This window comes from Rhinatrema bivittatum, chromosome 6 (assembly GCF_901001135.1).
Source record: "Rhinatrema bivittatum chromosome 6, aRhiBiv1.1, whole genome shotgun sequence".
Lineage (NCBI taxonomy): Eukaryota > Metazoa > Chordata > Amphibia > Gymnophiona > Rhinatrematidae > Rhinatrema > Rhinatrema bivittatum.
In genome coordinates this window covers 18,710,515-18,733,488 of record NC_042620.1, presented here as the reverse complement: position 1 = coordinate 18,733,488, position 22,974 = coordinate 18,710,515, and the positions used below count along the sequence as shown (strand labels likewise).

Genomic DNA, 22,974 nt, shown 5'->3' with positions numbered 1-22,974 from the left:
TAACCGTTAATGGACTTGTCCTCCAAGAACTTATCCAAACCTTTTTTGAACCCAGCTACACTAACTGCTCTAACCACATCCTCTGGCAACAAATTCCAGAGATTTATTGTGCGTTGAGTGAAAAAGAATTTTCTCCGATTAGTCTTAAATGTGCTACTTGCTAACTTCATGGAATGCCCCCTAGTCCTTCTATTATTCGAAAGTGTAAATAACTGAGTCACATCTACTCGTTCAAGACCTCTCATGATCTTAAAGACCTCTATCATATTCCCCCTCAGCTGTCTCTTCTCCAAGCTGAACAGCCCTAACCTCTTCAGCCTTTCCAGACAGCAGCATAAAGAAAGCTGCAGACCTGAGTAACACAGTCCCTCCCACTTTCAACTCTCATCCCTCCTCCAGTCCTAAGGATTTCATTATGTTAAACCCTATTGCTTTTTCAGGATTATGCACACGGGGAAGCATTTCCTCCGTGTTATTCAGTGCTGCTCATAAAGGAGCAAGGGGCAAGACAAAGTGTGCAATGGAGATGCAGCTATTTATTTATTTATTTTAACTTGGACATATGTGAGCCTTCACAAACCAATGATGATCCTGCTCCTTAAGTTCAATATCACTTTTAAAGTGCTTTTTATATAATCAAACATTTTCTTTTTTTTGAAGGAAAGGGGAGAATTTCATCTGTTCCTGCTCCGTGGCCCCAGATCTCCTGCCTGGCTCGAAGTACCCCCGGCTGCCGCATCTTGACGTCAGTGGGAGGGGCAAAGCCTGCCAGCAGAAGGAAGCGCCCTGCGGCATGCCACCACCAGTGCACCTAAGCCACGCGCCAAAGGGGCGCGCCCCCAGGCAAGGTTTTCCTCAGCTGCGGGTTTCTGCATTTGTTTGTCAGAATGACTTTCCTGGCTCTTTATTCTCCTTTTCCTGCAATGGTTAAGAGGAAAGGTCCCCCTCTTCCGCTTTTCAGCAAACAATTCCTGGTATTTTTGGAGCCATGTGTTTATATATATATATATATATATATATATATATATATATATATATATATATATATATATATATATTTATTTATTTATTTAACAGCTTTTAATATACCGGTGTTCGTGCGAGCACATCGCGCCGGTTTACAATAAACTTGAAAAGGATGAAAGTTACAAAAAACAGGGGGTGGGTAATGGAGCAGGAGCGAAAAAGGGGGGGGAGAGAGGGGAGAAGGTAAAGGAGGAAGGATAGCAGCTGAGAAAGTAGAGGAACGTAACAGTATTTACAAGAGTGACTAATTGGCGAGGGTTAAACATTGTGGCTTAATTATATATATATTATATATATATATATTTATTTAGGAAGCGAAAGATTTGTATTCAGATTTATTTATTATAATTCTTTTATTAGTAACCATATGAAAATTAGTACACTTTAGTTATAATCATTTCTTTTATAAATATAATTTGTATAATAATCATAATCTTGTGCTCAGCTATAAGTAGTATTAAAAAGCATTAAAGCAATATCCCCAAATCAGTTCTATTCGTTTAGGCCGGGGAGAAGTTAAGGAGTGTCACCTAATAATGTAGTCACATGCCTCAGCAAATTTGCTAGCCTTCTCCCAAATTCTCAGGCTTTCTGTACCTCCTTATATAGCTGATTTTTACAGTATCATTGGGTGTAATAGATCCTTGCTCCATGATGCCAGGACACATTTTTCCTACGTCTCATTACTCACTCCCATCCTTACATCCCTCTTGATTATATTTTTATCATATATTTTCCAATTTCCCCTTTTTCCCTTTGTGCAGTGATACAAAAGTTCACAGTGAACTACAAATGCCATCGTGTGCTGGCGTGCATATATTTTATTTCCCCAATCCCTTACATCAACTACGTCAGCATCCACCTCCTCCTTTGGAATTCTCACTTCTGTCTTGTGAAAAATAAATCATCAGTTGGGGGTCTGCACAGGGGTCCTCCGCATAGCCACCCAAAGGGAACAACGAGTATTGCTTGTCACTTCTGTTTTCCTTGCTACCCACAAATTTCCTTTGCTCATTCATCTCAAAATAGTAACTGCAGAAACAGGCACCAGGGTGAGAGCAGGACAAGGGTAAAAAGTTAACACTTTCCAAGGTTCAGGCTCTCCAAGTGTATCTAGATATTCACCTTCACACATGGAGCATCTACATCAAGAGCTACACTTGTTGCAGATTCTGCTAAAGAGAAAGCAATTCATCTGCTGTAGCTAGAAACATCGTTGAGACCTGATTTTCGCCCTCCACCTCCTCAGGCAGTCCGGTCTGGTTCCACTGGACCTCAAACTGCTACTGCTGTTGGTGCTGGTGTTTCTTTATCACCAGCTTCTGATAAGGTTCTTACCTTTCCTGGACCTGTTGATTCCTGGAAGTCTAGCCTGATTAAGCCTGATTCTATAATTCTGGAAGACTTTTGGAAAGCCATAATTGACCTTGAGAAAACTGCGTAAACAACTTCCTGACTCTTCCTCTTCACTTGATGTTAAAAGGGACAATTGGCTATTGTACAATCCACTTCTGTTAATCATGATCAGAGAACTGAAACCACGGAGTCCTAAAAAACTTCATTCCAATAATTTAAGGTTGCTTCTAGGGATGTGAATCGTTTTTTGATGATTTAAAAAATCGTCCGATATTTTTTTAAATCGTCAAAAATCGTTAGAGTGTGCGATACAATACAAATTCCCCCGATTTATCATGAAAAATCGTTAATCGGGTACGGGTGTTATTTGGGGGGAGGGCGGGAAAACTGGCACACCAAAACAACCCCTAAACCCACCCTGACCCTTTAAAACGAATCCCTTACCCTCCTGAACCCTCCCAAAATGTTTTAAATTACCTGGTGGTCCAGCGGGGGGGTCCTGGCGCGATCTCCCACTCTCGGGCCATCGGCGCCATTTTGGCTGCCACTAATAAAAATGGCGCCGATGGCCCGATAAAAAACCCCCCACCCGATCCTTTAAAACTTACCCCTTAGCCTCTCCCACCCTCCTGAGCCCCCCCAAAACCTTTTAAAATTACCTGGTGGTCCAGTGGGGGCACGGGGAGCAATCTCCCTCTCTCGGGCCATCGGCTGCCACTAATAAAAATGGCGCCGATGGCCCTTTGCCCTTACCATGTGACAGGGAATCCGTGCCATTGGCCGGCCCCTGTCACATGGTAGGAGCACTGGATGGCCGGCGCCATCTTTAAAGATGGCACCGGCCATCCAGTGCTCCTACCATGTGACAGGGGCCGGCCAATGGCACGGCTTCCCTGTCACATGGGAAGGGTAAAGGGCCATCGGCGCCATTTTTATTAACGCAGCCGATGGCCCGAGAGTGGGAGATCGCTCCCCGCGCCCCCACTGGACCACCAGGTAATTTTAAAATGTTTTTTGGGGGTTCGGGAGGGTGGGGGAGGGTTTTTTTTGTTATCGGATCGGGCGCAGCCATTAACAAAAAAAAAAATCGAGCCGGACGATAAAAATTTTAAGATTTGAATCGGAACCGGAACCAATCAGATTCCGATTCACATCTCTAGTTGCTTCTATTAAAGACGGTTTGTCTATTTATCGGAGGCTTGAGAGTTTTGAAAATAGATCTAGAATACTAAATCTGCGTTTTCTCAATGTTGCCAGATCCCCACTCACATCTCCTTTGGATTTACTTAAGAAATATATGAAAGAAGGGCTCTGCATTGCCGAAGAGTCTCTTCTTTTTGTAACTAAAGTCGACTAGTTGCCTTTTAAGTAAAAGAGCGTGAGAGGGGAATATGGTCAATCAGTTGCATCTGCTAGTCTAAATTTGATGGTTTTTGGAACAACCTATTGAAGTTAAGGATGACCGCGTTACCTTATTAGATACTTGTTCATCTGAAGTAGAAAAAAAACTTTGATTTTGCGGTTGTTTTTTTTTTTTTCTAGCAGGCATTTTTCGTTCATGGGGAATAAGGTGTCGGTCTTTCCAGATGTCTGCAAGCAAACACAATTGCGGAGGAAAGCTTCTCTCCAACATAGGGATGCTGTTATTGGGCTTGGGGATACCTTTTCTTTAAGATACCCTGCTACATCTGTAATTAGTGTTGTGATCCCCCCTGCTGCTGCGCTGCAGGAGGTCTCTTACCTTCCTCCAGAGGCCGCTCTGAAGCCAGGGCCTCGCCTGCGCATCATCCAGGACTTTCTCCAGGGCCTGAGAGGCCTAGCTGCTCCTGAGGCATGCCTGTGGCTTGCAGCCTCAGTGTTTGGACTTCCTGTTGGGCGACGCCCTTCCCTAGGGGCTGGCCCGCAGCTCTCTACCCTAGTTATAGGACCAGCGGTGGGCGGTCCTGGCAAGCTCCTCCCAGGGAGTTGCCTTCTACCTCCAGTATTTAAGGACTTTCTGTTCACTGTGTCTCGGCCTTCGGATTGGGCTCTACAGTAGTCTGTAACCATGCTGATCCAGGTCCTCCGTGGCTCCGACTCCTGCTTGTTGTCAGCCTGCCTTGACTCCGGTCCGTGACTCCGACTCCTGCTTGTCTTCAGCCTGCCTTGACTCCGGTCCGTGACTCTGACTCCTGCTTGTCGTCAGCCTGCCTTGACTCCGGTCCGTGACTCCGACTCCTGCTTGTCTTCAGCCTGCCTTGACTCCGGTCCGTGACTCCGACTCCTGCTTGTCTTCAGCCTGCCTTGACTCCGGCTGACTCCTGCTTGTCGTCAGCCTGCCTTGACTCCGGTCCGTGACTCCGACTCCTGCTTGTCTTCAGCCTGCCTTGACTCCGGTCCGTGACTCCGACTCCTGCTTGTCTTCAGCCTGCCTTGACTCCGGTCCGTGACTCTGACTCCTGCTTGTCGTCAGCCTGCCTTGACTCCGGTCCGTGACTCCGACTCCTGCTTGTCTTCAGCCTGCCTTGACTCCGGTCTGTGTCTCCGACTCCTGCTTGTCTTCAGCCTGCCTTGACTCCGGTCCGTGACTCCGACTCCTGCTTGTCTTCGGCCTGCGGATCAGGTCCTACAGTCGTCTGTATCCTTGCTGATCCAGGTCTTCCGTGATCACTTATGCTTTGATGGATCCCTGCCCAGTGTCTCTGCCTGATGTTTGTTCCTGTGCCTGCCAGCCGTAAGGACTTCGGATGTGAGTATCCCAGCATCGGAGTTCCTGTTCGCCTGGGTCTTCCCCGCGCCCTCCTTCTCAGCGTGGTCCGCGACCAGCCTCCCAGGGCTGTGTAGGGCGCGTCTGGGACAGGGTGGTCCGTGACTCAGTCCCACGGGCGGGCTGAGTAGGGCGCCCTGATGGACAGTGCAATGTTCCCGTCCAGCCTTGTCTTCAGTGTCTGCTTCAGCCCTTGTCCGGATGTCTACCTGTCTCTGCCTTGACCTGGTTCCTGAGCCTTCTGTCCTGTTGGGCCCTGGAGTGGCCAACAGGAGGGATTCGTCCCACGGGCTCTTGAGCTTCTGCCAGCCGAGGGGGCTTCGGATGTGAGTATCCCAGCATCGGAGTTCCTGCTCGCCTGGGCCTTTCCTGTGTCTCGCTTCAGCCCTTGTCCTGATGTCTCCGTCTTGCTTCAGCCTGCTTCTGCCCCGTCTGATGTTGTCTGTTTAAGGACTCTGTCTGCCCTCGCCTCTGTCCGGCCTGCTGCCCATTGCCGTTCCCTGCGGCGGGTCCGAAAGGGCCGGGAACAGTCGGAGGACCGTTCATTAGTCAACTTCCCCGTGTTGGCTACCATGGGCATGCAGGTCCGGCTGAGGGCCGGACTCCCTGCTTCTGTTCCTGCCTGCCTGGCTCACCATGCCTGCTCAGCTCACCTCCCACGGTGTGGCCTTGGGCTCCTCCTGGGGTCCTGCCGTGGCCCAAGGGCTCACCACCCGCCCGAGACGACCGCGCCCGCGCGCGCTCGTAACAATTAGTCTTTCTGGAAACACATATGCTAATTTAGAGTCCTCTCAATTGAAAGCTCTTCTTGAGAATAGGTCTCCTCAGGTTCTTACTTCAGCTCCTGCTCCGATCATGCTTATATTTTTCTCGCTCTTACTTTCCTCTCCTCTTTTTGAGGTCCTATGGTTTTTGGGCTGTTAGAATGATTCACTGTATGTTGCACTATACTATTTCCTCTATTCTTTTGTGACAAATAGCCCTTATTTTCTGATGAGCATATTTGTGCTTACTGTAAATTTTGAAAATTATAAATACAAAGTTAAAACCAATTTTTTTTTTCATTTTTCTCCCCCCCCCCCCCAATTCCTAGGGAGTTGAGCTGAATAAGTGGTTATTTAGATGAGTCACTAACTGAAGTGTGGGCAAGTGCTTTGGCTCCTTGCTCTTAGTTTGGCGTGACATCATGATTGGAGCATGCTCAGAGTGCCCCTCCCTGTCCGGTTCCAGAGGGTGACGCCTCTTACCAGAAAAGAGATAATGAGGCTCGGAGCATGAAGCAGTGGGGGATGCCCTAAACAGCACATATTGGGGATTTAAGTGAGATACACAAGGCGCTTGTTTTTATTTATTTATTTTTTTTCTACATCAGATGTGATTATATTTGTCTGCCAAATATCTATTGGATGTATATTTTGCAATGTTCTGATAGGGTTTCTGTACATGATAGGCTGCCAAGATTTCAGAAGGAAAATCTTCGACTGGCTGAGCTAACAAGCCGGCCAGGATTCAAACATTTTATCTGTCGTGCATATTGCTTTGTGTACATAACAGATTGGCTCAAATGCCAAACGCATTTTGCTTTGAATCAAACATATTGGTGTAGGATTTGTGCAAACTCTACTGTTTTTTTTTTTTATATATATAAAGGATTAGCAAGCACAGAACTCAAAATCTGGATGTCACGGTCGATGAGTCCTTGCACTGAGGCACGATTGGCACTGACTAGTAAGCAAACCCACTAGGACCACACCGTCAGTGGGCGCACAAAGGCTAGTCTTCATCTCTACCAAGCTTTTTCCCCCGCAGGTTGAGCCTTTGGGTTCGAGGGCCAGCAGGACCTAGGCGAGGTTTCATTTAGCGCAGGAAGTCCAGAGGCAGGCCAGGGGTCAGGTCAGGCAGAATACAGGCTATTCTGAGTTCCAGGCAGTAGTTGGGGATGACGGCACTCAAGCATAGACAGTCACTAGGCAGAAGTCAGGGCAGGCAGCGTTCACACATAAGCAGAATTTCAGGAAGAGGTCGGGGCAGGCAGCATACAAGCAAAGTCGAGAAACAACCTGGGATCAAGCACAAGAGTTCAGTCCGGGAAGTGGGTCAGGCGAGGTGGAGAGAGGTACAAGGCCAGGCAACACAGACTAGGAGGGCAAGGCTGGATCCAAGGCAAGGCAAGGTTGAGCTAGGCAGGCAGGAGTAGGAACTGGAAAGGAGGAAGTTCAGGGGCAGGAACAGGAGCTAGAATGAAGGCTGCATCAGGAGCATTGCGGCAAGGCAGGAGGACCTGTTGCTGAGGTGCTGGCTGGCTGCAAACGGCTTCCTTATATACTTATGCAGGATATGATGTCATCAGCCAGCACCATAGGAAGTCCTGGCTTTAGGACCTATAAAAGGAGTCCAGAGCCTCAGGAAGTTCATCCATGTTCTTTGGATACAGCATGATGCCAGAGGCACTGGGGTGCTACATTGGTTTAATCTAATAGGGGCTCCTAACCATGAGTCTGAAAGGATAAGGACCAGTCACAGGATCAGATACAGATTTCGGGTGAGAAACAAGACAAAGCAGCCGTGGAAAAAACAAAATTTAAATTATATTTAACTGTCTGCTTTAGTTTCCTTTACTGTAACCAGCCCTTCACCTCTGATCCAGTGACTCGGTTTCAAGGACCCAGGATAGTATTTCCTGTAACTCTGGATTTCCTTTTATAGGCTCCCTAGCCAGGGCTTTCTGTGATGCTGGCTGATGACATCACATCCTCCATGTCCTTTGCAACCAGCCTTTGCAACCGGTCCCCTGGCATCCTTGTGTCCCAGTGTGTGTTGCTAGTTGTGTTTAGTCAGGGACAGCTCTATAATGAGGCAGGGTGAGGCGGACACTTCAGGTGGCAAACTGTGGAAGTGGCAAAAACTGCCCCCCCCCCAAAAAAAACTCCTCTAGCGGCCATCTCATCCTGCCACCAAAACAACAAAGGACCCGCGCAGAATTCCCCCCCTGCACAGCCAGGGTCTCCTTCATTTCAGGGGGGGGGGGGTGCGGTCTGCTCCAGGTGCTAACAGGGGGAGGGGTGCCATTGCCATGGTCCTGCGGCGATGCATAGAAGTAATGTGCTGCTGGGGTTCCTACTCGCCGCCAGCAAAAGCAAGGCCCTGCGGTGCCGCCAGAGCCAGCGGCAGAAGAAGAGAACCTGCCGTGCCGCCGGCATTTCCTCCGAGCCGGTGACAGATGAAGAAGCCCTGCTGCCAAAAAGGTCTAAAATGTGTGTGAGAGAACGAGAAATTGGCCCTGTGAGAGTGAGTGCCTGTATATGAGAGAGAGAGGGGGCGGGGGGAGGGGAGGCAGAAAAGGGCAGGGGGTGCCATCTCATCCCTCGCTTCCGACAGCAGATTGCCTTGACCCACCCCTGTATTTAGTGCCTTGCTGTCCCTCCTTGTCTCCTTGATTGTCTTGTTCCTTGCTACCCAGTCCTGGTTTCCTGTCCCTTCCCTGTCCATGCCCTGGTTTGTTTCTTTAATAGAGATGTGAATCGGAACCGGAATCGGTTCGGATTCCGGTTCCGATTCACATGTGGGTTTTTTTCAATTGGGCCCGATCGCGGTTTTGTTTATCGGCTGCGCCCGAGCCGATAAACAAAAAACCCACCCCGACCCTTTAAAAGTAACCCCTTAGCTTCCCCCACCCTCCCGACCCCCCCCAAAAACTTTTTACAGGTACCTGGTGGTCCAGTGGGGGTCCCAAGAGCGATCTCCCGTGATCTCCCACTCCCGGGCCGTCGGCTGCCACTAATCAAAAAGGGGTGCCTTACCATGTGACAGGGTATCCGTGCCATTGGCCGGATCCTGTCACATGATAGGAGCACTGGATGGCCGGCGCCATCTTGTGCTCCTACCATGTGACAGGGGCTGACCAATGGCACCGGTAGCCCCTGTGACATAGTAAGGGCAAAGGCTATCGGCGCCATTTTGAATACTGGCAGCCGACGGTCCGAGTGCAGGAGGTCGCTCCCGGACCCCCGCTGGACTTTTGGCAAGTCTTGTGGGGGTCAGGAGGGTCCCCCAAGACTTGCCAAAAGCCCTGGTGGTCCAGCGGGAGTCCAGGAGCGATCTCCTGCACTCGGGCCATCGGCTGCCAGTAATCAAAATGGCGCCAATAGCCTTTGCCCTTACTATGTCACAGGGGGTAGAAAAGGACCAAATGGTTCATCTAGCCTTTATGCAAACTCCTCTCCGACCTCGGACTCACACATTTTATTTATGCTGACGACGTCCAAATTCTCTTACCCATCTCCGAATCCATACATAAATCCCTCCAACTTTGGGACACCTATCTCACGGCCATCAACCAGCTACTCACCCAACTAAATCTCGCCCCTAAACACCTCCAAAACCAAATTACTATTATTAAGCCACAAAATAAACGAAACGACCCTAAACCACATCCAACCCATCCTTTCCAAACACCCAATCACACTACATGTAAGAGACCTAGATGTCATCCTAGACAATGAATCGAACCTTAAAAAATTCATAAGCTCCATGTTCTAAAGAAACTTAGACCCCTTCTTCACCAAAATGACATCCAAACCGTCCTGCAAGCAATTATCTTCTCAAAAATAGACTACTGCAACACCATACTACTAGGTCTCCCCACCTCAACTCTCAAACCCCTCCAAATGCTACAAAACGCCACGACCAGAGTCCTCACAAACACCCACAGAAACGAGCACATCACACCAATACTTAAAGGCTTCCACTGGCTCTCGATACATTTCCAAATAGTTTTCAAAAGTCTCACCATTATACACAAGACATTACACAATCAAAACCTTCACTGGCTAAACTCCTCCCTCCAATTCCATACCCCAAGAAGAGCCACCAGATCCGCTCACACGGGAAGTATACCCACCCCATCCCCCAAACCAACACACTACACCACTAGAGAATGAGCCCTGTCAGTAGCTGGCTCCACCATATGGAACTCTATGCCCCCAGACCTAAGATTAGAACATAACACACAAACCTTAAAAAAAAATTTGAAAACCTGGCTGTTCACAAAGGCCTTTACTTAGCTCCCTTCCTCTCCAAACATTCTCCCATTCTTCCCAATGTTTAGACACCATATATGTAAAAATTGTATTTATGTTATACTACTTGCACTCTGTAATTTTTAACTCCCCCCCCCTGTAAAGTTGTGGTTTCTCTGAAAATGTTAATATGTAATTTTCCTTTTCCTACTGTGTTCAAAAAATTTTCGTTAAACTATCTGTTTCACTATAAACTGATGTGATGTGCAAACGAATGTCGGTATATAAAAGAATTTAATGAAATAAATAAATAAATAAATAGTCTGCCCAGCAAGCTTCTTATGGGAGTGACTACCACTCAGTATAAGCTACCCCCATGGGTAATAACTTCCATTTCTCTTAAGTGTTATGTTTTAACTTGGTTTGTGGGCTCTTGGGTCATGGAGAGAGCTGACTCCACCCACAGGGAGAAACCCTGTGGGGACTCTCCACGACAGGCGGGGTCTCAGTAATGATGGACACAGGAGTCAGAGAATCTTTATTATACAGCAATGAGAAACCTGAGGAGCGGGTTGTAAACTCAGTCCTGGAATTAGAAGACCTGAGATGGATTCTCCGGTAGTGGTCCGCAGAGCATGGTAACCCGGGGAAACCGTGCTTCTTGATAATCTTGTACATGGTAGCTCCAGTAATAATCCATAGTATGGGGTAGGCCACAGGCAGATGTGAGTAACTGATACAAGACAGTGTAAATCTGGTAGTGGTCCACAAGACGGGGTAACCCAGAAAGTACTTGCTTCAGGTATAGCTTGTGCGTTGTAGCTCTGGTAATGGTCCGCAGTGCAGGGTAGGCCAGAGGTAGGTGTTGGCAATTGGCACAAGACAGCATGGATCCGGTAGTGGTCCTTAGAGTGGGGTAACCTGAGGATCCCACACAGCAGGGTAGATGAAGTAACGAAGAGTAGGTCTTGTACTCACAATGCAGTAGAGAATAAATGCCAGCAGCAGCGGAGATCCGATGTATGAGAATCCACTTAGCTGAAGATGGCGAGACAGGCAGGAGAGGTTAGCCTTGAGTGCAGCAAGGCCCCCGAGGAGCGGGTACCTGAGTCACTCAGCCAGGAATGCTGGTATAGCGATGCAAAGCGTCTCATAGAAAGGAATAGCAAGATGGAATCCTTGCTAACTCGTAGGTAGGAAAGTCCGGTTAGTGATGTCATGTGGAGGGGATGCCCCCGAGGTTCCTGCCATGACGTGCACAAGAAAGAGGCAGGCATGCGTGCCCTAGGTCACTCCGGGTTCAAGATGGCGACCGGGATCGCCCTTGCTGTTCCGGACATGCCAAGGAGGTCGGCGTGAAGATGTAGCGACAGCCATGTTAGCCAGAATCGAGGCTACTGGGCAAAATGAGGTAAGCAGCAAAGGTCGCAGTCATCTGCGACCAATGGGCACAACAGTACCCCCCTTCTTAGGGCCCCTCCCAGGAGGTTTTGGCTTCCTTGGGTGAGTTAAGTGGAAACGATGTAACATGTCTTTCTCAAGGATGTTTTCCTCAGGGCCGTATCCTTCCCATGAAATTAAGTACTCCCAATGCTTTCCTCTCTTACGCACATCCAAGATGTCATCTACTTTGTAAGCAATGTCCTCTTCGGCATCCAGAGGCTGTGGATCTGGAGTCTTGCGAGAGAATTCAGATAGGATGAGGGGTTTCAGCAGTGAAACATGGAAAGCATTGTGTATCTCCATGGATGATGGTAACTTTAGGCTATAGGTCAGAGGACCCAGGTGGCGAAGGGTCCAATGTATCGTGGAGCGAATCTAACTGAAGGTAATTTGAGGCGAAGGTAATTGGTACTGAGCCAAACCTCATCTCCTGGCTCAAATTGAGGTGCTGCTCTGTGATGAGCGTCGTACTGCTTTTTGGCCCATTGTCCTGCTTGGTGTAGAAGGTCCTTAGTTTGAGTCCAGAGTTGGTGAATCTCCTCAGCTGTAGCCTGAGCCGCTGGTGATGTACCTGTCAAAGGCATGGAAGTGGTGGTAATGGTTGATGACCATAAACAATCTGGAATGGAGTAGATCCAGTGGCAGAAGCAGGATGAGAGTTCAGGGCGAACTCAGCCCAAGGTAAAAGTTCTGCCCAATCACTCTGCCTAGTGTTGACATAGGCACGAATTAACTGTTTGAGAGTCCGATTCATTCTTTCTGTTTGCCCATTTGATTGGGGGTGATACACTGAAGTCAGGTCTAATGCAATGTCAAATTTAAGACACAGTGCCCTCCAGAACTTGGCGGTGAACTGAACATCTCTTTCGGAGACTATGTGCTTAGGCATTCTGTGCAGGCAGAATATATGTCGCATGAACAGTTTGGCGAGCTCTAGGGCAGATGGTAGTCCGGGTAAAGCCACAAAGTGTGCCATTTTTGAGAAGTGGTCCACTGTGACCCATATCGTATTGTTCCCGCTTGAAGGTGGCAAATCTACAGCGAAGTTGGTCGCGATGTGTGTCCATGGTTCATCTGGAACTGGTAACGGCTGTAGGAGAGCCCAAGGGCGCCCGGCAGGAGGCTTTTGTCTGGTGCAAGTAGCACAGGATTCAACATACGCTTGGACGTCCTTTTTCATCGATGGCCACCAATAAAAGCGTTGAAGGGTGGCCAGCGTACGGGCCTGTCCAGGATGACCGGCTAACTGGGAGTCATGAGCCCAAGTACAGGAGTTTCTTCCGAAGATTTTGAGGAACCACTGTTTTACCCACTTGAACAGAATGGGTAGCAGCCAGAACTATCTTCTCCGGGTTGATGATATGACTGGGTGCGTCAGGGACATCCTCAGGTGTGAAGGAGTGTGAGAGGGCATCTGCTCGGACGTTTTTATCAGCAGGACGGTATTTGAGCAAGAAATCGAATCGGTTGAAGAATAAAGACCACCAAGCTTGGCGATGATTAAGTCTTTGTGCATGACATAAATATTCCAAGTTCTTGTGATCAGTGAACACTGTTATCTGGTGTTGAGCACCTTCTAACCAGGGATGCCACTCCTCGAATGCAAGCTTGATAGCAAGCAATTCTTTTCGCCGATGCCATAATTTCTCTCAGCTGGTGAAAAGTGCCTTGAAAAAAATGAACAGGGATGATGCTGGGCTTGATGGACCCTTGGTCTGACCCAGTATGGCATGTTCTTATGTTCTTATTCAACGCACAATTAAACTCTGGAATTTGTTGCCAGAGGATGTGGTTAGTGCAGTTAGTATAGCTGTGTTTAAAAAAGGATTGGATAAGTTCTTGGTGAAGTCCATTATCTGATATTAATTAAGTTGACTTATAAAATAGCCACTGCTATTACTAGCAACAGTAACATGGAATAGACTTAGTTTTTGGGTACTTGCCAGGTTCTTATGGCCTGGATTGGCCACTGTTGGAGACAGGATGCTGGACTTGATGGACCCTTGGTCTGATCCAGTATGGCATGTCCTTAAGCGAGGGATTAAAGGGATGAACCGAGGGGTTAATGGGGCTCTTAGGGAAGATAAGGCCATTGCAGAAAGACTAAATGAATTATTTGCTTCCGTGTTTACTAATGAGGATGTTGGGGAGATGCCAGTTCCGGAGATGGTTTTCAGGGGTGATGAGTCAGACGAACTGAACGAAATCACTGTGAACCTGGAAGATGTAGTAGGCCAGATTGACAAACTAAAGAGTAGCAAATCACCTGGACCGGATGGTATGCATCCTAGGGTACTGAAGGAACTAAAAAATGAAATTTCTGATCTATTAGTTAAAATTTGTAACCTATCATTAAAATCATCCATTGTACATGAAGACTGGAGGGTGGCCAATGTAACCTCAATATTTAAAAAAGGCTCCAGGGGTGATCCGGGGTAACTATAGACCAGTGAGCATGACTTCAGTGCCGGGAAAAATAGTGGAAACTATTCTCAAGATCAAAATCGTAGAGCATATAGAAAGACATGGTTTAATGGAACACAATCAACATGGATTTACCCAAGGGAAGTCTTGCCTAACAAATCTGCTTCATTTTTTTTGAAGGGGTTAATAAACATGTGGATAAAGGTGAACCGGTAAATTTTCAGAAGGCGTTTGACAAAGTCCCTCATGAGAGGCTTCTAAGAAAACTAAAAAGTCATGGGATAGGAGGCGATGTCCTTTCGTGGATTACAAACTGGTTAAAAGACAGGAAACAGAGAGTAGGATTAAATGGTCAATTTTCTCAGTGGAAAAGGGTAATCAGTGGAGTGCCTCAGGGATCTGTACTTGGACCGATGCTTTTCAATATATATATAAATGATCTGGAAATGAATACGATGAGTGAGGTTATCAAATTTGCGGATGATACAAAATTATTCAGAGTACTTAAATCACAAGCAGATTGTGATACATAACAGGAGGACCTTGCAAGACTGGAAGATTGGGCATCCAAATGGGAGATGACATTTAATGTGGACAAGTGCAAGATGTTGTATATAGGGAAAAATAACCCTTGCTGTAGTTACACGATGTTAGGTTCCATATTAGGAGCTACCACCCAGGAAAAAGATCTAGGCATCATAGTGGATAATACTTTAAAATCGTCGGCTCAGTGTGCTGCAGCAGTCAAAAAAGCAAACAGAATGGTAGGAATTATTAGGAAGGGAATGGCTAATAAAACGGAAAATGTCATAATGCCTCTATATCGCTCCATGGTGAGACCGCACATTGAATACTGTGTACAATTCTGGTCGCCGCATCCCAAAAAAGATATAGTTGCGATGGAGAAGGTACAGAGAAGGGCAACTAAATGATAAAGGGGATGGAACAGCTCCCCTATGAGGAAAGGCTGAAGAGGTTATGGCTGTTCAGCGTGGAGAAGAGACGGCTGAGGGGGGATATGATAGAGGTCTTTAAGATCATGAGAGGTCTTGAACGAGTAGATGTGTATCGGTTATTTACACTTTCGAATAATAGAAGGACTAGGTGGCATTCCATGAAGTTAGCAAGTAGCATATTTAAGACAAATCAGAGAAAATTATTTTTCACTCAACACACAATAAAGCTCTGGAATTTGTTGCCAGTGGATGTGGTTAGTGCAGTTAGTGTAGCTGGGTTCAAAAAAGGTTTGGATAAGTTCTTGGAATAGAAGTTCATTAACGGCTATTAATCAAGTTTACTTAGGGAATAGCCACTGCTATTAATTGCATCAGTAGCATGGGATCTTCTTAGTGTTTGGGTAATTGCCAGGTTCTTGTGGCCTGGTTTTGGCCTCTGTTGGAAACAGGATGCTGGGCTTGATGGACCCTTGATCTGACCCAGCATGGCAATTTCTTATGTTCTTTTGGATCTGATTGTGCTAAATAATTACAGGCCAGTCTCTAACTTAGCCTTCCTGGCCAAACTAATTGAAAAGACAGTTCAAATACAATTAACAGATCATCTGGAACTAATAATATCATATATCCATCCCAACATGGTTTCAGAAAGCATTTCATTAACTGATACAATACTCAGAGATTTCGATAATGGTCAGCAATACTTACTAATATAACTGGACCTTTCATCTGCATTCGATACAGTAAATCATGATATTTTAATACAAAGACTTGATGAAATAGGACTTAGTGAAATCACCCTTCAATGGTTTAAATCGTATTTGAAGAATCGATTCTACCAGGTACGAATCAATAATGCGACTTCTGAAAAAATTGTGTTAAAAAAAGGAGTCCCTCAGGGCTCCGCTCTGTCAGCCATGCTTTTTAACATATACATGCTGCCTTTATGCCATCTTTTAGCAGATCTAGGTATATCCAGCTAATTTTACCGATAACAGACACTGTAGAGAAGACTTTTAAACTTGCAGCAATGTATTTGGATATAATTAAACAGCTTTTAACACAAATGGAGTTAACTATAAACATTGATAAAACCGAATTCATTCACCTAGAAAGAAAGACCTCAAATATTGTTCGAACACCAATTAAAATTAATGACAGTCTTACAGTTAAACTTTCTAACAATGTACGTGACCTTAGAGTCATTATCGATTGTGAACTGAATCTAAAACAACATATAGCACTTAAAGTAAGAGAAGTTTATGGAAAATTAATGATATTAAAACGACTTAAACCATTATTAAGTAAAAATGATTTCAGAACTATTCTACAGCCCCTAATTTTTGCAAGTACTAATTACTGCAACTCTTTGTTACTTGGCCTACCATCTTGTACCATTAGACCACTGCAAATTTTACAGAATGCAGCAGCAAGAGTATTAACCGGTAGCAGAAAAAAGGATCACATCACACCATCAAGCCCAGCAACAGAGGCCAAACCAGGCCACAAGAACCTGGCAAGTACCCAAACACTAAGAAGATCCCATGCTACTGATGCAATTAATAGCAGTGGCTATTCCCCAAGTAAACTTAATAGCAGTTAATGGACTTCTCCAAGAACTTATCGAAACCTTTTTTGAAACCAGCTACACTAACTGTACTAACCACATCCTCTGGCAACAAATTCCAGAGCTTTATTTTGGCTAAAATAGCCTCTTTCACCTCACCTTTTAACCATGATGGTAATCGTTTTTCCTTCGTTCCACCTTTCTTAATGTGAGGAATACATATGGACTGCGCCTCTTGGATTGTATTTTTAAACAATGTCCATGCCTGTTGAACACTTAACCTTTGCAGCTGCAGCTTTCATTTTTTTTCTATTTTCCACATTTTATCAAAGTTTCCCTTTTGAAAGTTTAGTGTTAGAGCTGCAGATTTACTTATGGTCCCCCTTCCAGTTATTAGTTTAAATTTGATCATGTTATGATCACTGTTGCCAAGTGTCCCACACTGTGTGGGATCTCTGCCTGGTTTCGCAATGACAGTAATTCCTGCAACATTAGAGTGAATAGGTAAATGAACGTCCTCCTTTAAGCTATTAAAAACTCTACCAGTGGTTCCACCAGCTGTGTTTGGCATTGTTTATAATACCCTCCCGTAAACCCGCCAAGCCCAGGAGATTTGCCCGCTTTTAAATCTTTTATTGCGGTCTGTACTTCTATCACAGATATTGGGGCGTCTAGAAATTGTTGTTGAAGGCCAGTTAAAGTGGGCAACGATATTGGCATAAGATAACGTTCTATAGTTTCCTTAGTGATCGTCGTGTCTTTACTATAAAGCGTGGAATAAAATTGTGTGAAACAATGCCTAATATCCTGACTAGTAGTCTGTATCAGCCCTTGCTTATCTTTAATTTTAGCAATGTTGTTCATCATCGATCGTTGCTTCAGTTTTCGAGCCAGGATCCGACCTGCTTTGTTATTTCCCTCAAAATATTGTTGTTTAGTTCTATCTAGAGCATGAGCTATTTGCGTCGTGTCTAATATATTTAGTTCTGATCGGGCTGCCTTTAGTGCTTGTAATGTAGCGCCTGACATATCTAGAATGTTGGTGCGTTAGAGAAGTAATAAGGTGAAGTAGTTCATTGCGCCGTTTGTCCCTTTGCTTTCGCAAGGTCGCTGAGAGCGCTATGAGACGGCCCCGTATTACCAATTTAGAACACTCCCATATGGAACTGGCTGCGGACACGGACACATTATTCAGTGTAAAATATTCATGTAAGGCGTTTTGAACAAGACGTAGGTTATCTGTGTTTTTTAAGAGGTCTTCCCTAAAGCGCCAATAGCGGGAACCCGGGTCCGAATCAGATATGTTTACTGTGGCCCATACCGGCTCGTGGTCTGACCAAGTAATAATACCTATGCCAACATCATGAACTAAATTTTGTATACTTTTATCGAGGAGAATAAAATCAATCCTCGAGTAGATGTCATGAGGATTAGAGTAAAAAGTGTATGTCCTATCAGTGTGATGGCGCTGCCTCCAAAAATCAACCATTATATATGATAACTCGGATGTAGCTTTCCATCCCCCTGTTTTACGGTAATTGGATGTGTCTATCCTGGGGTTTCTCACGATATTATGATCCCCTCCCCATATAATTTCTCCTTCTGCGAAATTTGTTAATTCTTCATTCACTGATTGTAGGAATAGGTTCTGACCCGTGTTTGCAGCATATAGATTAACTAAGGTAATAGTTTTTGTATCAATTTGAATTTTTACAAACTGAAAGCAGCCCATAGGGTCTGCAAGCTGTGCTTTAAGTGTAAATGTCACCCGTTGAGACATGAAGATACCAACCCCTGCATACTTGAGTTTTTTGTGGTGGCCGATAAGAATGAAGTAGGGAAACCTCTAAACTGTAAAAAATGCTTGTGGCGTTTACGCACATGAGTTTCTTGTATGAGTGCGATATCTACTTGTTGACTCATTAAGTCTCTGTGAAGCGACTGCCGCTTAACATGAGAATTCAGGCCCTTCACATTAAGGGACCAAATTTTTAAAGCCATGGACTATCCCAGCAAAACCAGTATTCATACCTCGCCTCAGTCCCGTGATAACAACCGACCTCCCAGTGAAAACTCACAGTTCTCGTTTGAACCCTGGTTATTTATTTATTTATTTATTTATTTAGAGTTTTTATATACCGGCAATCATGAAAACATATCTTGCTGGTTTACATCGAACAGGAGTGCATTATAAACAAAAAACTAGAACTGTGGTGTCCGAAAGTACAGTTACAATTAACAAGGGTAGCCGAACTTGGAGAAGGAAGAAGAGAGGAGAGAAAAGAGATGGTTATGTACTCATGGATAGTTCTGCCCCCTCCCTCCCTTTCCCCCTCTCAAATGTATCCTCCTCCAGGATACCTCCCATCTTAGGGGTCTTAGTCTCCAACGGGAGAGCCACTTTACCCCCGGCATTTCAATATGCATACCATGAAAAGTTCTCAGTCCCGAATCCAAGATCTCAGTCCCAGATCTGTAACATCGGTGTTGCTGCTAGCATCACAAGTCAATGGAAATCAGTGGTGGAATTACTGAAAGGCCCATCTTTAGCGATCCGGTGGAGGTTGCGTAGCTCGGGATAGTCCCTTCTGGCATTCAAGTCTGTGATTGTTTCCCACTCGCTGCCAGCGGGGTGTGTCCATTACCTTGCTCGTTTTCGGTGGTAGACTTGTGGTGATTTCTGGTAGTGGCAAGTTGGCTTTGCGGAGAGCTTCTCTTGCATCCAACATGTCTTTAACACAATCAGGTCTATCCAGTACCGAGCGGTAGGAAGAGCTGCGTTAGTGCCTACGGCACCCGCGGTTACCGCCCGCACATTGCAGCTCACCTACCGCTCGATCCTGAACACTAATTTTATTTAAATGTAAACCGCATCCGAAAAGCCTTAGGCCCGCGCAACCCATTTTACTGGATAGAGCGCCTATACAGTATCCTGGGTGCGCGGGCCTAAGGCTTCACGCCACGCTGGTATCTGTCATTTCAAATGTCATTTGAAATGACAGATACCAGGAAGCGAAAAAACCAAAAGCAAAAAGTAAGTCGCTTCGCCGCTTCACTCTTCCCTGCTCCCGGAGCAGGGCGCGAAAAGCAGCCTTGCTCCGGGAGGAGGGGAGAATAGACACGGACAGCGGCGAAGCGAAAAAAAAACCAAAAGCAATTTTGGTTTTTTTTCAAAAAGCTAAAAGTAAGTTGCTTCACTGTCAGTGTCTCTTCTTCCCTCCTCCCGGAGCAAGGCTGCTTTTCACGCCCTGCTCCGGAAGGAGGGGAGAAGAGATGACAGCGGCGAAGCGAAAAAACCAAAAGGGGACCCGACCTACTTTTGCAGCCGTCCGGCATCGTTGCTCCCCTGCCTCGTCCGGGAAGATGGCTGCCAGCACGGGGGAAAGCGGCCCCTGTGCATTCAATTGGCTGCTCAAGACGTGACGCCAAACGTCGTGACGTCACGTCTTGAGCAGCCAATTGAATGCACAGGGGCCGCTTTCCCCCGTGCTGGCAGCCATCTTCCCGGACGAGGCAGGGGAGCAACGATGCCGGACGAGGCGGGGGAGCAACGATGCCGGACGGCTGCAAAAGTAAGTCGGATCGGGTCGGGTCCCCTTTTGGTTTTTTCGCTTCGCCGCTGTCATCTCTTCTCCCCTCCTCCCGGAGCAGGGCGCGAAAAGCAGCCTTGCTCCGGGAGGAGGGGGGACACTGACAGTGAAGCAACTTACTTTTAGCTTTTTGAAAAAAAACCAAAATTGCTTTTGGTTTTTTTTTCGCTTCGCCGCTGTCAGTGTCTATTCTTCCCTCCTCCCGGAGCAAGGCTGAAAAAGCAGCTCCGGGAGGAGGGAAGAACTGAAGCGGCGAAGCAACTTACTTGCACGGGGGAAAGCGGTCTCCGTGGCAGCCCCAGTCCTCTCCCCTCCTCCCGAAGCCAAAAAAAAAGCGAAAAAAACGTTGCAGCCCCCCTCCGGACATCGGAGGGGGGCTGCAACGTTTTTTTTGCTTTTTGGCTTCGGGAGCAGGGGAGAGGACTGGGGCTGCCACGGAGACCGGCACCCATGATCGCGGCCGGGGCAGGTGAGCGGGGGCTGGGGGAAAGCTTGCCATCTACCCTTACCCCTGCCTCTACCGCAGGGGTCAGGGTAGGCGGTAAGTTTGCAGGTTAAACGCGCGACAAAACGGCAGGGAAAACTAGCGATAGTCGGGGCGCGGGTTACGGGATGCTAGGGAATAGCTAATTCGCTCGTTTGCATGCAATATCAAGCTAATTCGCTCGTTTGCATGCAATATACATGCCGCGGGCGGAAGGGGTTGCCCGGGGAATTTAGGACGCGGTAGGAGTAGGTTAAAGGGGATTCGGGATCGCAGGAAGGGCTAACGCGGCCGGAACGTGAGTAAAAAGCGGCTTAGGAGCAGGGTAAACGCGGCTGCACTTTACAGGATAGGCCTGATTGTGAGGTGCCATTAACCGTAAACGTCAGGCCAAATGGAAAGTTCCACCTGTATCGTATGTTGTTTTCTATTAGAATTGTTACAGGTCGCAGTTCATAGCGCTTTCGTAGTGTGGTTGCCGCAAGATCATTTATATAAAGATCTTGTTGTCATCCCAGAGCCACTCTCTCTTCTTCTTGGAAGCATTATAGATAAGAGTTTTTTCTTGAAAAGTTTGTAGGCAGGTCAGAATATCTCGTGGCCTCTCCGATGTGCGCTGCCCTTGCACTCTTGTGTGCTCTTTCTATGTGAAATGCTACTGGGCTTAATTCGATGTCAGTATTCACCCTCTCGGGGTCCGCCAGTAAAAAGTTGAAAATTTTGGTGACCACGGTTGTGCAGTCTTCATACGCCGGGGTTTCTGGGACCCCCTTTATGCGAATGTTGTTGTGTCGAGATCTATTTTCAAGATCCTCCACTTTTTCAAATAAGGATTTCATGTCTGCCTGAATTTGTGTCGTTTCGTCGGCCATTTTGTTAAGACCCATCTCGTGTTGTTCCACTCTGACATCTAAATCATCCACACGGTGTCCAACCGCTGCAAGCTCCTCTCTAACCTCTATAATAGATTGCAGTAGATCCTGTTTATGCTGCTTGAGGTCCTTTCGTAGATCAATGAACCATTCCCGGAGTTCTGCACGGGTAATCAGATCAGAGAGTGATGCAGGTGCCGCATGGTCAGAATCCGAGTCCGGGGTCTTGTTTGCGGCCTGCTCCGTCACCGGCGCCTCGGGGCTCTCATGAGTTTTAGTATAAGAAAACTGCGCTAGGTCCAAATTTTTCTTTTTGGAGGCCATCGTGATACTGTAATGAACAAATTGCCAATTTTTGCTGCGATTCCGCACGCCGTATAAGTAGGATTCAGGCTGAGTATAAGCAATGCCGTGGGGAGCTCTCGCTTCAAGCAGCCATTCCTGTTGGTGACGTCAGCGCCCCCCCCAAACAATGAGATTTTCTGAAGATATGGGAACTGTATATTCGGTCCCTATCACATTCAGCACAGAATTTAATTTTAAAAGATATTGCATTCCTATAGAATGGATAGATTACAATGCAGGAACATTTTGATGTCATTCCAAGGAATTTTTGCTGATTAACATCTCTATGATTAGACAGGGTGGGAGGGATAGGGATAATTAAGGACGGGAAGTTTGAAAAAATTGTATATGTATTTGATTGTTGTATGTTTGACATGTTTGTGGACCCCTGGTTGCTGTACTGATGATTCCTCCCACGCAGAGGGGCCCCGTGGGGAAAATGCAGCAATAGGCTGACTCTTCAGTAATGACCACAGAGAGAATAGAAGCTTTATTATACAGTTGTTGGCAAGGCCCGAGGAGTGGCTGCATTCCTCAGCTAGGGGAGTAGGACTTTGATGATTAAGTTCAGCCCAGGCACTGAGTTGTATCAAGTGCAGAGAGGGTCTCACCAGAAGCTGGAAGTGAAGGGTCTGGTAGTAGTCTGCGGAGCAGGGTAGGCCGAGAACCCAGTCACAGATGACATAGTCAGCGATGGTAGATCCGGTAGTGGTCCGCGGAGAGCGATACGCCGAGAATCTATTCTGTGGTGAGACTGAAGAGAGAAAGTACTCACAAAGGCTGGTAGCTGCTGGAGAGATGGCCTCCGCAGAACGGAGGTAGAGATGATGCAAGGCCAGGAGCACTGGAGCCAAGATATCCTCTGTAGATGCAGGTTAACCCAGGAGGAAGGCAGGCGAGTGCAATGCCCTGGGAGTGCGAGTGCAATGCCCCAGGATCCTGATAAGCTAGTAAACCTGGAGAGTAGACAGGAGCGAAGTAAGACCCTAAGGAGCGGGTGCCTTGAGCGTCCTTCCTGGAACAGCGAAACCCCGGAGGGTAGATAGGAGCGAATAAGGCCCCTGATGAGCGGGTACCTAGAAGGCCCTAGTGTAGCCAGCGTAACCCCGGAGGGTTTGTAGGAGCGAGTACTCAGAGCGGGTGTCTC

General features: G+C 46.8%; 1 protein-coding gene across 1 annotated transcript in view; it reads right to left on the bottom strand.

Moving 5' to 3' along the window:
- MARCH4 (membrane associated ring-CH-type finger 4) overlaps positions 1-21,806 on the bottom strand; it is a 238,934-nt gene extending 217,128 nt beyond the window's left edge. Inside the window, exons 1-2 of the mRNA XM_029605145.1 lie at positions 21,297-21,806; positions 12,002-12,160 (exon numbers count right to left, since the gene is read on the bottom strand). Coding sequence (XP_029461005.1) covers positions 12,002-12,160; positions 21,297-21,806 — 669 coding nt within the window. The remainder of the gene's footprint in view (positions 1-12,001; positions 12,161-21,296) is intronic.
- Positions 21,807-22,974: the final 1,168 nt, after the last annotated feature.